At 33.4% G+C, this 15,464-nt stretch overlaps 3 protein-coding genes across 3 annotated transcripts; 1 reads left to right on the forward strand and 2 right to left on the reverse strand.

Annotated features, from left to right (window-relative positions):
* Positions 1 to 492: 492 nt before the first annotated feature.
* Positions 493 to 1,221, forward strand: SAPINGB_P000976 (uncharacterized protein; the record flags this gene model as incomplete). The annotated part of the gene is made up of 3 exons (XM_031995699.1): positions 493 to 568; positions 671 to 719; positions 822 to 1,221. 3 exons carry the CDS (start codon positions 493 to 495, stop codon positions 1,219 to 1,221), a joined length of 525 nt encoding a protein of 174 aa, XP_031851590.1.
* A 1,065-nt stretch (positions 1,222 to 2,286) lies between these two features.
* On the reverse strand, positions 2,287 to 7,077 carry SAPINGB_P000977 (uncharacterized protein; the record flags this gene model as incomplete). Its single annotated transcript, XM_031995700.1, has 1 exon — positions 2,287 to 7,077. One exon carries the CDS (start codon positions 7,075 to 7,077, stop codon positions 2,287 to 2,289), a length of 4,791 nt encoding a protein of 1,596 aa, XP_031851591.1.
* A 1,053-nt stretch (positions 7,078 to 8,130) lies between these two features.
* SAPINGB_P000978 (uncharacterized protein) lies at positions 8,131 to 9,969 on the reverse strand (the record flags this gene model as incomplete). Its single annotated transcript, XM_031995701.1, has 1 exon — positions 8,131 to 9,969. The coding sequence occupies one exon, from the start codon at positions 9,967 to 9,969 to the stop codon at positions 8,131 to 8,133; it is 1,839 nt and encodes a 612-aa protein (XP_031851592.1).
* Positions 9,970 to 15,464: the final 5,495 nt, after the last annotated feature.

The following is a 15,464-nucleotide window of genomic DNA, read 5'->3' on the forward strand; positions in this document are numbered from 1 at the left end:
AGACTAAATATCGAAGAAGTTGTTGAAATATATGGAATTATATATATATATATATATAAGGATAAAAAATTGGTGACCTTTTTTTTTTTTTTTTTTTTGAACTGCCTTGGTGCCCCACGATCCAGGCGGCTGACTCAGTGTTTAGTCAGCCACTGCCACTTTTTTTTTTTTTTATATATATATATATTTTGATAGACTAAAAAAAAAAAAAAAATTGCTACACAGCGCGCGCTGCCTTTGCCAAGTTTACGTTTATTTAAATTTATATATATATATAAATATAAATATAAATATATATAAAGTCGAACGATTCCTTAAAGTTTTTTTTTTTTTTCATTATTATCATCATTCTTATTATCATTATTATTGTTATTTAAAAATTCAAATTTATTTCTAATCATTTAACTATTAAGTTAATTCAAATATAATTTTTTTTTTTTTTTTTTTTGAATATTTCTTTACTTTTAATTTATCTCATTTTTAATATCAAATATGCCTGTTGTTCCTTTCACAGAAACAGTTGACGCCTTAATAATAAAAAGAGACGACGGTATGCTCTTTATCAGGGGTAAGTCGATTATTAACTTACACTTGAATCATTAATTAATAATAATAATAATAATAATAATGAATGGCTTGGGCAATTTATTAACTGATTATGGAAATTTAGGTTGCGATATATGGGGTAATTGTGGTTATTACGGTGGATGGTATTATTGGTATGTTTATTAGACTTTCTCCTCGAATATTTTTTCCAGTATACCATAAAAAAAATAAAAAATAAACATAACATAATACTAACACTAAAATTTAAATCTAAGGGGTCGTTGGATTCTTGCCGGTGTTTTGATATTTATCTTTTTCCTGTGTATGGCCTTAATCTTTACAAATTCCAGGAAACGAGTTCGCACAGGAGGCACTCCAATCTACGGAACAGCTTGGCTTGTTTTGCCAACATATCAACAATCTCAACATGCATATGGCGTAGATGGTGGCGCACCTCCGCCTCTTTACCAACCACCAGCACAAGGTAGTACTACTATGCCTTCAAATGGAATGCCAATCCATCAAACATATGGCCAACCCCCACCACCCATGGATTCTGGGTATATTGGTCCTCCAGCAAACCCTCCTCCAGCAGGCTCTTCTTCAAACTATAATGCCAACAATGAATTTTATGCTCCACCTACAAACCCACCACAGGCTTATGTTAAGAATTAAGTGTGTTGGATAAAGGGAAACAAAGACTAGCTTATGTCGTAACTTCAAAATCACATACAAATCCCACGTAAGCTATGAGAGGCAAGGATGACAAGGATGACAAGAAGGGAGGGGTTTTTTTTTCTTACACACGCATACATCCCATAAAAAGATGACTTGCTAGAGTCGTGGGCAATGAGAACTGAATATTTTTTTTGTGCTACTTTTAGAGAAAGAAACTAAAAATAGACCATTCTAACTTGAATTTTTTTATAAAAAAAAATTTTTTTTTTTTTTTGATGAACTTTTAATGATTCTCATTGTTGCTCTTGTTATTTTTTTTTTTTTTTGTTAGCAAGAGTTTAACATCATTTTTTTTTTATTTAGTTAAGTTTAGTTTTATGTTTTCATTAATTTTTATTATAATAGAATTTTTTTTTTTTTATTTTTAAAAAAATTAATGGGACAGATGTTCTCATGAATAATGACTTATTTTAAAATTAAACATTAATCTTTTTTTTTTTTTTTTTTTTTTTTAATTCATGATTTAAACTAATTAATATCGATATATCGATATATCGATTTTAACTATATAGTTAAAATCATGAATCAATAATAATATATCGATATTTATTTATTCTTTAAAACATCCTTTTATCGGATTTTGACTATCTTGGTGATTAAAAATTCTTAAACATTTTCCCAATCACAAGTTTAAATATTTTACATTTGTCCTTTTTTTCCCTTTTCCTTTTCCTTTTATTTTTTTATATTTACTATTTTTTTATTCATTTAATTTTATTTTATTTTATTTTATTTTATTTTATTTTTTATTTTATTTTTTTTTTTATTTTTTTTTTTTTTTGCAAAATTGGAAATTACTAGGATTTGTTTCTAATGATGCGCAATGGTGAGCTGGCTTGTTTTTTAGAAAGAAGTCCGCGGAGTAATTATTATTATTATTATTATGCATGTAATTTATTTTATTTTTTTTGTTCAACTCTATAATGCTTTTTTTTGTTTTTTTTTTCTGTCTATTTGTTTTTTTTTTAAAGTCTATCATTTTAAAATTGTTAAGGTTGATGATCATTGATCATCATCATCATCATTTTCTTCTTCTTCTTCTTCAGAGCTGCTATCTTCTTCATCTTCGGACTCAGAACTGCTTGATTTGCCTTGGTCACTAGAATCTTCTTCCTTTTGGTTGCTGTCTTCTTCTTCAGTCTTTTCTTCCTTCGAGCTCTCATCAAGACTATTTTCTTCTACAGATTCTTCATCTTCACTATTTTCCATTTCCCCATTTTTCTCAATAACCTCCTGCTTCTCTTTCTCTCGTCGAAGAACAGCCAAGTTTTCAAAATATTCTTCCATCTCACTCTTTTCCCGCTCAGCATACATTCGATGTCCCTCTTGTCCTACAAGGCTCTTCATAAACTCCTCTACAACAACACCAAGCCCAAGAAGTGCTGTCTCATCCATAGACATGTATGCTTGTTTATACCCTAAAGCCTCATACAGTTCGGCCGCATATAAATGAAGAGTCTGCAACAAATCTGGAACACTGTTCCCTGTATTCCCACCACTTGCAAATGAAGCTGCTCGAGAAAGAAGCTCGTCCACTGTCTCTTCTTCCTCAGGTAATGACTCGTGTCGTGACAAAAACCGTGCACCATAAAGGGCATCAGCCAAGCCAGCACGAAATGGTAACTCTGGGTGGTTATGGTATATGGGGCCCCATTGTCCATTGCTGTTTGTAGCATCAATCTGTGAATCTGGGGTTGCCACAACATATTGGCGTGTTTCTTTATGGGTCCCTAAATCAATAGTCACTTTGCGTGTCAAGCTGTGCTTCAAAACCGACCGATTGACATTGATAGATTCCTCATTTTCCTTAAATTCCTCCTTCTCATAGATTTCATCGTCCTCATCTTCTGTTTCTTCTTCATCTGTATCATCACTAAACTCATTCTTAACAGTTCCCAGCATCTTTTTCTTCATAATGACTTCAAACGGATTCTTATAAATTGCCAAAGGTCGAGGCTTGGCTTCATCCACAGAAAATAAATAATCTCTTCTAGGGCCGTTCCCCGCAGCAAATGCTTGGTATGAGGTGTATAATGCATCGAGTTGTTGAAGGCGTGTTGCTGCTTTTTTTACGGGAAGAAAAGCTCCTGTTTTCAATTTGGATTTTCTTCTAAGCTCCATTTGTGCCCAAAATTGATCATCTCCCTCAGTTATCAGCTGTGTAGAATTTTCCTCGGCTTCATTGGTCTTGAGCCGTTTATAGCTTGGTGTTGCATCGTCATCAGAGCTTTCCTCTTCAGTAAACTCTCTTGGTCGCTTAGGTCTACTGCCGATTTCAAACTTTTTGGTGATAAGCTCTAAGTCAGCTTCAGATAAAGTCATTCCTAGTTTTCCCTTGGCAAACTCAATGAACTCCTCCATGTTTTCTCGAGGGGCAGGTTTCCCGGAAACTTCATCCGCTGCCTCACCACAACTATCGTCCTCATCTGGATGCAATCCAAGTTTAGTTTCACGAATGAAGCGTCGCTCTAACGTCTTAAATTGAAGAGGAAGAGTAAACAATTGAGATGATGATGCATGAAAAACAGTGGGGACATCTTGCCCAGTGGGCTGGAAGAATTGGCGTGAGTTGCTTTGAATAAGGTTAGGGGAGTGGTCGCAAGAAGAAGATAACGGGTGTAAAAACCAACGGCGGGCTGCACGGCTAGTGAACCCACTGCCAAGCCCTGTTTCGGTAGAACACGAAACACCGCCAGCTGTTGCGTTAAGAGCTGCAAGCTGTTGGCGCAAATGTGGGCCGCGTGGTACATGTTGATATTCTGGATTCTCTGGAGCCAACCCGGGGTAATTTGATAAATCGTCACCTTCATCATCTCCATCATCTCCATCATCGCTTTCGTCCGCATCTACTCGAAATTCTTCCATAGCCTCCTTAACTTTCTTTTTATGTTTACGCCAATCAGAGTCCAGCTCTATTTTAGAATTCAAATACTGTTGGTTTGTTGTTTGATTGTCTGAAAGACGTTGCTGTTTTAATCGCTTTTCTTCTTGCTTTTTCTGAATCTGACGTTTCTTTTTCTGCAAAGCTCGAAGTTTATGAAGCTTCTTTTTGTTAAGCGTTTTCGAAACACTTTTCCAACGACCATTTAAACTTCGACCTCCTTCAGGAAATCGGTACATGGAATTGTACATATGGTTAGAATGCCCACCATGCTTAAACATGTAAAAGTTTTGCGAAGATGTTGAATTATCAGGTAATGAATGGGAAAAGTATCGTGTTTGAGGACCTAACGAAGGGTACATTTGTTCTTCTGGATTTTCAAGAGGCATTCCTACAACACCAGATTTGCGAAACTTCTTACGCCTGTGAATAGAGGAAAATGGGAGATGAAGGCGATAAATTTGTGGCAATTGATAATATGATTCCTTAAAAAATGAAGGTCGGGTATGATTCAAATTTCGATCAAGTAAATTATTTGCAGAAGCATAGGATATGTTGGTAGGATGTCGAAATCTGTGAGAAGATTCATTTTGATTAGACTTTTCTGATTTCCCATTAATCATATCGATGACTTCAGGGTAATATTGTTCATCAATGGTATTTTTGGTAGTCTTGTTCGTTTTCAAAAGTTTTTTACCAATTGTATCGGCCTTAAATAAAATATTATCATTAACTGTTTGCGGGCGCAATGTTTCCGGACGCAACGGTTCGCCAGGAGCCATTTCTCTATTAGCAACAGTGCTTAAAGATTCTTCCTTATGATCTGGATAAGTTTCAGGAACAATTGTTACAAGTCCTTCTTCATCTTCAGAAATCGAACTAGGCTTGCCATCAGGCCCAATTACATAACGTGTATTTCTTTTTACCTGACTAGGGTATCCATAAATATTTTTCACACTTCGTTTTTTCTTTTTAGGTTTATCATTAGGTAATGATTCCTGAAATGGAAGGGTTTTCGAAGATACAGCATCAAAATGGTTTTGCAAAGCACCTAAAGCACTATCAAATATATGTGGTGTAAACCTTGGTAAAGAGTAATTTAAATTATTCAGTAAAGGATTGGTTTGTGCCTGAAAGTTTTCTGAAGATTGTTGGACTACTGATAAAGATTCAAACCCTGGTGAAGGTTCCATACCGGATGAAGGTTCAAATCCCAACGTAGGTTGAAAGTTAGATGAGGTTGGGAAACCTGACGAAGAGAATTCTGGACTGGGAGACGGAGGTTGTGGGCTTGATGCAGGTGATTCAGAAGTCGGACTAAAAGCTTCATTTATTTCAGGAGGTGGTGATGGGGATTTAAATAAAAGGGGTTCATGCCTTTGAGCATACCGTCGGTGGTTTCTTGAAGGTTTTTTTGTTGGGCTAATAGGTTCTTGTTTAACAATTTTTTCTTCATTTTGAGGCCGAGAAAATGAAGCAGGTGATTCCTGTGAAGAACGAGGCATTGGTGAAGGTGATAATGAGGGGGGTCGAGAAAAATGAGGAGGCGGGGATTGAGATTGTTGCTTTATAGGCTGTGGGGAGTATTCTTTGGGAGCTTGTAAAGAAGGTTCTCGAGAAACATGGGGGAGTGGGAGTACAGATGATGATTGCTGGTTTATAGATGATGGAGAATGATTTTTAAAAGACGGTGGAGATAAAGATTGCTGCTTTATAGGGGTTGGGGAAATTTCTTTAGGAAATGATGATGAAGATGGTTCCCTAGAAGTTGATTCTGATGATGTCTGAGGAAACCCCTTAGCTTGAGAAGCCCAAGAGTTGATATGGGTAAACCGAATAGGAGGTGGGTGAGCCGAAGAACACTCTTGTTCGTCTTGATCCAACTGTAGTTGTTGTGGTTCTACTTTATGCTCTTTATGCGGATGCGGGTGCTGATAATGATTTGGCTGCTGCTGTTGCTGCTGTTGCTGCTGTTGCTGCTGTTCTTGTTGTTCTTGTTTGTAAAATGCCACTCTTGGATCTTCAAAACGTCGCACTGACAGTTGTGGTGAGGTTTGAGTCTGAATTTCAGCTTCATCATTGCTTCCATCTCCAATATTTCGAGCAATGGGAATTTGGAGTCGGATTTTGTTAGGTGACGTTTGATTCCGTGGAGATGTGCCTACAGGTACGCGCAACTGAATGCGTGTACGTGGAATAGAAATGCTAAGAGGGGTAGATGAACCAAGAGGACTTCCTGGTAGTTCATGAGGGTTTGGGTATACTTGAGATAGGGGGGAGCTTGGACGGCTGCGTAAAGAGAATTGGTGGCCATTTGGAGATATGCGGTGTATTGGTTGGTTATATGGGGTTCTATTTAAAGGAGAATGCAAAGGAATAGGAGTGGGTTGGATAATGCGATTTGAAGGTATAGGAGGGGTATTAGATGCAGGAGTATTTTGAAGAGTGTGGATCACACCCGGATTGGTGATATGAGGTGACCCTGATCCAGTTGTATGCTGGCTAATAGGTTGTTCCGGATTAATGGCTGGTGGAGCAGAGTCAAATAAATTATTTAAAGATATATTGTAACCATTAGTTAATACTTGATTAGAAGTTTCTTCATGCTTATCATTATTTTCTTGACGTCTCTGACTGTTTTGAAGCTGTCGCGCCGAGGGCTCCGAGTTGCTAATAATTGAATCCTGTTTCAAAAGAGATAATGACTCGTTTAACCCCGATCCAGACTGTTTAAAAATTACCCGAGTTGGCTTTGGTGGAGAAGAAGCCAGAGTTTCAGAAGAACCAGGAACATCAACACCAGAAGTCAGAGTTGTTGTTATGTCCTTAGAGCTTTTAGAAGAAGAACTGGGAGAGCCATTACGCCGAGTCCTGCGCGTATTTGCCGGTCCAACATTCAAGCTGCTGCTCATAGATACCGCAAGATGTTTGACCGGATGGGATTTTAGTGTTTAGAATGGGGGGTTTTTTGTGGCTATAATGCCAGTTGTGTTGGTTCTAGTGAGCCTTGTTTGTATTTTTTTGGTCAATGGGTTTGGTGATTGTTTATTTTTAATTTTTTTTTTTTTTTGGAAGTTTTCAAAAGAAGAAGAAAAAAAAAATTATTTTTTTAATATATTACACCTATATTACATAATATTGTAACAGACCGTTGCAAAAAAAAAAAGTGTCTTTTAATAAGCTTACTTAAGCCTCTATGACGTAGTCAAAAAGATTCTTAAAAAAAAATCCAAAAGTTCATTTATATCGGACCAAATGATTTCTAAAAGTAGTAAGTTTCTGATGATGATGTAAAATTTCTATAAATACTATATGATTATGATAAAAATACAATGATGATATAAACGTCCGATATATTAATAAATAAATAAAAAAGTAGTGTTGCTGCCGTATGAATGTCAATATCGGAAATAAAAATACAAAAAAAATAAAAATAAAACTGAGTTAAAAATAAAGAGAAAAAAAAAAGTATCCAGCTCATCGCCACGGCCCGCGAGGTTTATTTGTTGGTTCTTTTTTTCATTACTTTTTATGTTTCTATTTGATATTCTCCATCCCTTGAGTTTGAAAGATATAAAGGACTGTCGCAGAGCCGTTGTTAAAAAAAAAAAATTCCGTCGTTGTGTGTTTAAAAAATCCCTTTGTTCTATCGCAGCATCACTCATATATCCTGAGTGCGTCTAATTCGAAGAACCAACTAGGGAAAAGAAAAAAAAAAAGGAAGAAGGATGGAAACCTCTTTTCTAAGGAATTGGAATATTGTCCAGAAAAATTTGGAAGCAAAAGAAAAAAAAAAAAAAGGGGGGGGAACGGTGTTGTAAGATAGTTGAAAGGTGTTTTGGAGGTGTCAAGATACCGTGCTTTGTTCTGTCGCAGCATCACTCAACAAAAGTGCGTCTAAATCGAAAAACAAAAAAAAAAAAAAAAAAAAAAAAGAAGGGCACACCAGTAACTTTTAATAGACCTTAGTTTGTGTAAGGAGGATAAGAATTATTGGGAGGCCTTTTGGAATTCATTGCATATTGATGGTAGTCTTGAGCATTTTGAGGGTAATACCCCACTGCTGGATGTATATTACCTTCATTTTGTCTGATGGAATTGTTATTGGAACCTCCAGCCAAACCAAAAAGTTTAACAATAACTGTAATTATCAAAGCAATCTGGATTAGAGGTTGAATCCAAGAGCGAACCATGCCAAAAAGAAACTTGAAAGAAACATACAAGGCCAAAATAACAAAGGTCCAAGTCAAAAACTTGATCTCTGTGCCAACGTTATGTACATGAGGACCTCCCATAATCTCAGCCATATAGATATTCATCTGGGTGAATGTATCTGGAGGTGCAGGACTACTACCTTTAGGTCCAACCATTGAAATCATACGCTGGCCATAAATTTGTTGTTGTTGGCTTTGCTGGTGCTGCTGAGGATAATAATAGGTTGGATTTCCAGTGTTATAAGTAGTAGTAGTAGTAGTAGTAGTATCGTAAATAGACTGTGGAATAGGCAAGGTACCCTGTCCCAAGACAGATGAAGCATTACTTATAGAAGAAGATGATTTTGACTTATGTAGGTTGCGGTGACTTCTTTTGTGTCTTATCTGCGGATTAAGATCAGCCTCAGAGCGTTTATGAAGACGTTGTAGTTGCTGCTGTTGCTGGTCATTCAACATTGCCTGGGCTCTTGAAGGAGAATGAGATAATGAGCGAGGCTGTTGTGAAGGTTGGTTATTGTTATTGGTTGCAGAAAGATCAGTGCTTGAGCCATGATGGCTACCCTTCTTAATATACAAGCCATAAGTTGAGTATCTAATATGAGCATCTTGATCCTTGGAAGTAGGAGCAGGAGCAGGAGCAGGAGCAGAAGAAGAAGAAGAAGAAGAAGAAGTGGCTCCTTCTTGGGAATTGCTGGGGACTTGGGTAGAAGTCATATGGTTGCGAGAATGGTGAGAAGAGGAAGATGAAGATGAAGATTTGAGTGCAGACTTTTTAGGCAATACAGTGCTGTGATGCGGCTGTTTAGTTACAGTGCTTGTAGTAGCGATTGTTGGGTCTGAGGTGTTTTGAAAAGTCACAAACTTTACGCGTGGTGGATTGGGAGAAGAATTGGACCTTACAGCCTTGGTGCTTATAGATGCAGGCTGTGTGACTAGTTCACTAAAGGTTGCGGCGCTATTCTTTGGGCGCAATCTGTGGTGTGAGGCTACAGGTGCCAACGGTTTAAAGGAGTAAGGGTTATTGATAGCAGCCAGATCTGCATTAGATCTTTTTGTTGGATCATCAGGATCAGATTCTGAATCATCGCTGACAACAGCAACGGAAAGACTACTTCTTTCTTGATTCTGTTTGCGACGTTGTTCACGAAGTTGCAAAGGATCCAAGTGAGTGTAATTGGATTCTGGGGGGTAATGACTTGTATATGAACTGCTGCTGCCTCTACCACTAGTGCTACTAGAATTGTCTGCTGTCGCAGAAAATCCTGAGAAACCTGAGGAAGAATATAAACTACTGTTGAAAGTTGCGGCATCTTGAAAGCTTGGTTGGAACTCATAGGAGGGTCTATGACTAAACTTGGATTTGATGTTGCGAAGAATCTTCTTTTCGATGGATACCCCATAAACATCGTCCCTAGTATAGTGATGAGACCCAGCATATTTACCTTTAGATTTTCGTCGTCTTGATGTTGAAGAAGAGGAAGCTTCTGGCAAAATGGCAGCCACGACAGAGGCACTTGGCATAGCAGCATATCGTGGTTGGCTTGATGAGTGAGATGAGTTGTTGTGATGATAATAGTCGTTGGAGGCCATGGAGGTGCAATATTAAAAGTGATGTAGTGGGAAATGTGTAGAGTTGTTGTTGGTTTGTGAGTTTATAGAGTCAAGAAAGAGAAAGAGAAAAAAAAAAAAAATACAAATACAAATACAAATACAAATAAAAATAAAAAAAATAAAAATACAAATGAAAATGAAAATGAGATCTATTTAATTTCTCGAGAGGAATCATTGGAGTATTTATATTTTTGAAAAGAAAAAAAAAAAAAAAAAAAAAAAAAAAAAAAAAAAGTGTATAATAAAGAAAACTCTTTGTCCCATATTAAGACCATTTAATAACCACTATTTATTATTCACCAACAAAACAACAATAATGTGGCACAGCGGTGCCTATTCAAAACTTTATCCTATGGCCCTAAATAATTTTTTTTTTGTATATATATATATATATATATATATATATATATATATACAAGCTATTTATATTTTTGATTTATTCTCATGAACCTGATCAGGTTCCCTTTTATATTTTTAATAATTATATAATACTGCCCTGTTACTACAATAAACAAACCTCTTCTTTTCCATGGTTCCGCCGAGCGGTAAGCTGCAGATGGGACCTTCCTAATTTTGTTTAAGGATGTTTGTTTCTTTTGGAAGATCAAGATCTTAACCTTTTTTTTTTCTCTCCCCTTAGTAAAAGGCCTTGCTTAGCAAACTTCTCCCCAGACATAAAGGGGAAGACAAAGATTAGACTCGCAACCAACTCTTTTTTTTTTTTTTTTTTTTTTTTTTTACTTTTTACTTTTTACTTTTTATTTTAAACCCTAGTGTGAGCATTATTATTATATATAACTATAGACATTATTTCTCGAGCCATGAGTTATTTTTTTTTTTTCAAAAACCTCATTTGAACTTATCCGGAACATTCGATTTTGGATAAAAAAAAAATATAAATAAATAGAAATAAAATAGAAAAGAGTAATAATACCGTATTTAGTTTATTAATATTTCAATTATGATATCAAAAAAAAAAAAAAAAAAAAATTCCATTGTATGAGCTTAAAAGTTGCCATTATAATCAAATGAGGTCGGTGTAACCTCTTCTTTGGTCTAAAATGAGGATTTTCGCTAAAATAAATTTAGACAAAAAGCCATTGACATTAAACGCCTTCAATGGAATTTCACTATATTCGATTGAAGGCAAATTAAAAAAAAGATATTTAGTTAGTTGTTGAGTTGTTTGATTCTTTAATTGTTTTGTTATTTGCAAGAAGTTAAAATTTAAGTCAATTGCTATCAGGACCTCATCTTACTCATGTTAAAGATGGGATCAATTATCGGTTATTCTACTTATATGTCAATTGATGAGAAAGATTAACAATAATTTATCGTTTACAAAGAATTTATTTAATTTTTTTATTTATAATTTTTGTTTTATTTGGGGGAGAGGGTGTAAATGATTATTTTTCTTAGTCGTTTGTGTGAAAATTGTTCTTTCAATCAATCAATCGATCAATCAATTTCCTTTAGCAACCAAGTCAAAGACAAAAACGAAGAAACCGTTGTGCTCATGTGAGCAAATCTCAACACCCACATGCACCAGTCTTATTTGACATACACACATACACACTCCCATCTGATTTGAGGCACGGCTACAACAATCTTTAAAATAAATTTGAATGCGGAGAGAACTGGGCATATAAAAAAAAAATTAAAAATTAAAAATAAAAATAAAAATAAAGTCCTTGTTCTTTTATAACCCATGAGTAATATAAGAAAGAAAATTTGTGTAATTTTTTTAATGAGATATTTTTGGATTTTAAATTTTTTTTTTTATTTTTTTTATTTTTTTTATTTTTTTTATTTTTTTTATTTTTTTTATTTTTAATTCTAATTAACAATAACAATAACATAAATTTTTTTTTTTTTTTCTGTTTCTCTTTAGATGAAATGTGACGCAAGCTCAAATGATTTGAATTCTTTTTTTCTCACTTACTTACATATTCTTTTTAAAGCGTTTGCAGCGCAATCTAAAGTCAAAAATTAAAAAAAAAAATAAATAAATAAAATAAGAGAAATGCGTGATAAAGCTAGCTTTCTTTCGGTTATCAATCTACCCGTCATTAACCTGACTCATTATCCGAACTGGAATTTTTAACGATAAACGTAGAATAAATAATTCTTAAAATATTGTTAACAATATATTAACAATATATATAACTAACGTTAATTCATTTATTGCTAGGGAAAAAAAAATATCACTCCCTCTTGATGTCACGATGGTATCACCAGTTTTTTTTTTTTTTTTTTTTTTTTTTCTTCCTTTCCATCTTCTCTCAAAACATAAAATACGACATATATATTCTCTTTCTTGCTTTCGACATGTCTTAAACAAAAGAACAGTGGAACCTCAAAAAGTCGTCACTACCTCTTTAGGAATAAATGTAATAGATACTAAAAGATAATTAAAAAAAAAAAAAAAAAAAGGTTAAATTGATGTATAAATGCATAAAGTACTAATTATTGTTGATGTCATTAAAAAAAAAAAAAAAAAAAAAAGGTGAAATACCCACAATCGTATACTTTTTTTTTTTATCAGGTTTTTAAAAACAGCAATATTGAGTCGATGGTGGATATGACATTGCATTGATGTTTTTGCAACTCCTTTTTACTTCAAATTCGTTCCATATGATGACTATAAAAAAAAAATGACGCTACTTCATCATTGAAATCTACCGTTTTATGCTTGTCTTTAATCTTCTTTCATTACCATTTTCATCGTTTTTTTTTCTCCTAAGGAATAGTACAATACTTGACTTTAAAATTAAAATTAAAATTAAAAATAAAAATAAAAATAAAACTTGACTCTTTTTTTATCATTAAATATAAAACAAACATACAGAATGTTTAAAGGAGTAATCAAATTTTTTTTTTCTATTTGTCCAATTGACTTAATCGTCCAAAAGAAAAACAAGTCTTCGAACAACGTTTAATTTTTTTTATTTAATTATCCATATATATCTATCTTTATTTAAAATATGGGGAATAAAAAATTCTTTTTTTTTCCCCTCCCATTTCTGTTCGTTTAATTAAGCATTTTAACAAATCGGGGAAAATGGAAAAAACAATAATCCATTTTCTTCTACACATAATAAAATACCCCACGTTTCTCTAAAAACTCCACAGATTCCCTCCCCCATAGAAAAATAAAACTCTCCAAATTTATTATCAAATAACCAATCTTTGCAACTATTTTAAATATATTTTTTAATAAATTTTAAAAGTAATTTTCTTTCCACCCATCGTTCTGAGTAAATGTTGCACTTTAATTTTTTTTTTTTTTTAAAATGTAAGTTTCTTGCTTCTCGTGAAAACCCTAAATACTTACTACACTATAGTGTAGCAAAGTTTATAACCTTATTAGCAAATAAAGTAAATGATGAGCTCTGAGCGAGAAGAGATGAAGAAAAAAAATTAAAAATTAAAATAGTATATGTGCATGTGTTGAAGCAATATAATTCTAATTTTAAAAAAAATAAATATATAGAAAGAGATGAGAATCAAAGTGTTTTTTTTTTTTTTTTTTTGAATATTGAAATTGAAGTGATTTTTCAGTCCAAAAGGTTTGATCTAACCATCCTTCTTTCCGCTATCGATACATATATTCTGCGCAGAATGCTGTGTTTACAAGATTATTAATACCAATGTGGAGAGAAAAAAAAAAATAGGAGATAATTTTTATGTAAGGCAATTTTTTTTATTATTATTCAAAAATTTTAAAAGTATTTTCCTCAATTATTTCAGAAGGCTTTCAATATAAAGCAATCTTAATTATTTTTGTAATTAATATTGCAATTTTCTTGAACAACCTTCATCGTACCCATGTTGATTAGGTGATGATCAAAGTGGTAGTAGGTACTATTGCAGATTTAAGCTCTGATAATAACTTCAGGCTCAGCAGTTGCCACCATTAAGAAAAAGAGGCAATCATGTTTCTTGCCATTTTATTCGTAATATTGGAATCGTTTTCCTTTTTTTTTTGATTAAAGAATCTTTGAAATATTTTAAAGTCTCATCCATCCCTGTAAAAAACAGGATTTTTGCTTTAGACTCTTTTATTTTTCTTCTGTGTTTCCAGATTCTCAAAAACCATACTATCATTCTTACAAAATTAACTCAGCTTCAATTGCAACGTTGATAAATTATTTTCTTGCAAACTCTTATACCACTCTCTCCCTCTATATATATATCTCTTTTTTCCCCTTGAAAGGTTATATTGCTTTATACTTCAAGTTATAATGTCTACTCTTGCTGCCTAGAAATATATCCACAGCAACATTGAAACCTGTACATATGACCAACGTATGAATGGTTACGCCTGGTTTTAATTCTGTGATTCGTAATCTCAGCCACTTTCTTGTCTTTTCTCCTTCATTTTCATAATTGCCGAGTGATTGTAACTCAATCTAAAGGGTTTCTTAGGGCTTGGCCAAAAATTTATTGTCACTCATTGTGCCGTAGAGACCAGCTTTTATTATTATTATTATTATTATTATTATTATTATTATTATTATTATTATTATTATTATTATTATTATTATTATTATTATTATTATTATTATTATTATTATTATTATTATTATTATTATTATTATTATTATTATTATTATTTTAAATGTAACCCCAAATTTTGGTTCTTCCATGCATGCAAGGCACATAGAAACAAAAATAAAGATGTGAATTACTAACTCTTTTTCATTTTTTTTTTCTCTTAGGGCTAAAGAATGCCGGATACAAGAATGAAAGTTGTCTTTTGCAACCATTCAATGGTATCAGGCAGTTGTGTAGAAGGGAAAAGAGGAAGGCGTAAAAAATTGCCTCTATTAAAGATCTTGGCTAATTATTTATTAATTATAACAGCTTATAAGCTATTAACTGGTGCCAAAAATTAAATAGTAATTAAGAAGAAATATTTTTTATTGTTTCGTACATTACTACTCATACAAACATGTATTAAAGCAGTGCGTTTGAAAATATTTTTAGAAAAAACATACATCTATTTCTATATTCTTTTTTTTTTTTGCTTAAAACAAATTAAGAGTACAGTCAATCTTGCGTCGTCATCGTTGTACGCATAGTAATTCCAGATCAAATGGAATCTCAGTTTTGCAGGATATGTTTTTTTTTTTTTTTTTTTTTTTTTCAGGAAATGTCAAATGTCTTTCCCTCACCTTGTGCGACTTACTTTAACTAAACGGTACTTGCAACAACAGTTTCAGTATATCCCTTTAAACAAAAAGTAATTAAAGAAAAGTACCATATAGAAGCAGAAAAGATTTTTTTTTCTTTTTTTTTAAAAAAAAAAAAAAAAAAAGCTTTAGAAGCATGCGGCATTGTTACAGTTGTATAAACTCTATCCGGAAACGAGATGGAGAAGAGAAGTGCCTCCCATCTCCGAGAAGACATCGGCCAGTAAACCATAAAAGCTACTTTCCTCTGTTTCTCCTTTTTTTTTTTTATTTATTTTT

Source organism: Magnusiomyces paraingens, assembly GCF_902498895.1.
Source record: "Magnusiomyces paraingens strain CBS 517.90 genome assembly, contig: contig1, whole genome shotgun sequence".
Classification (NCBI taxonomy): Eukaryota; Fungi; Ascomycota; class Dipodascomycetes; order Dipodascales; family Dipodascaceae; genus Magnusiomyces; species Magnusiomyces paraingens.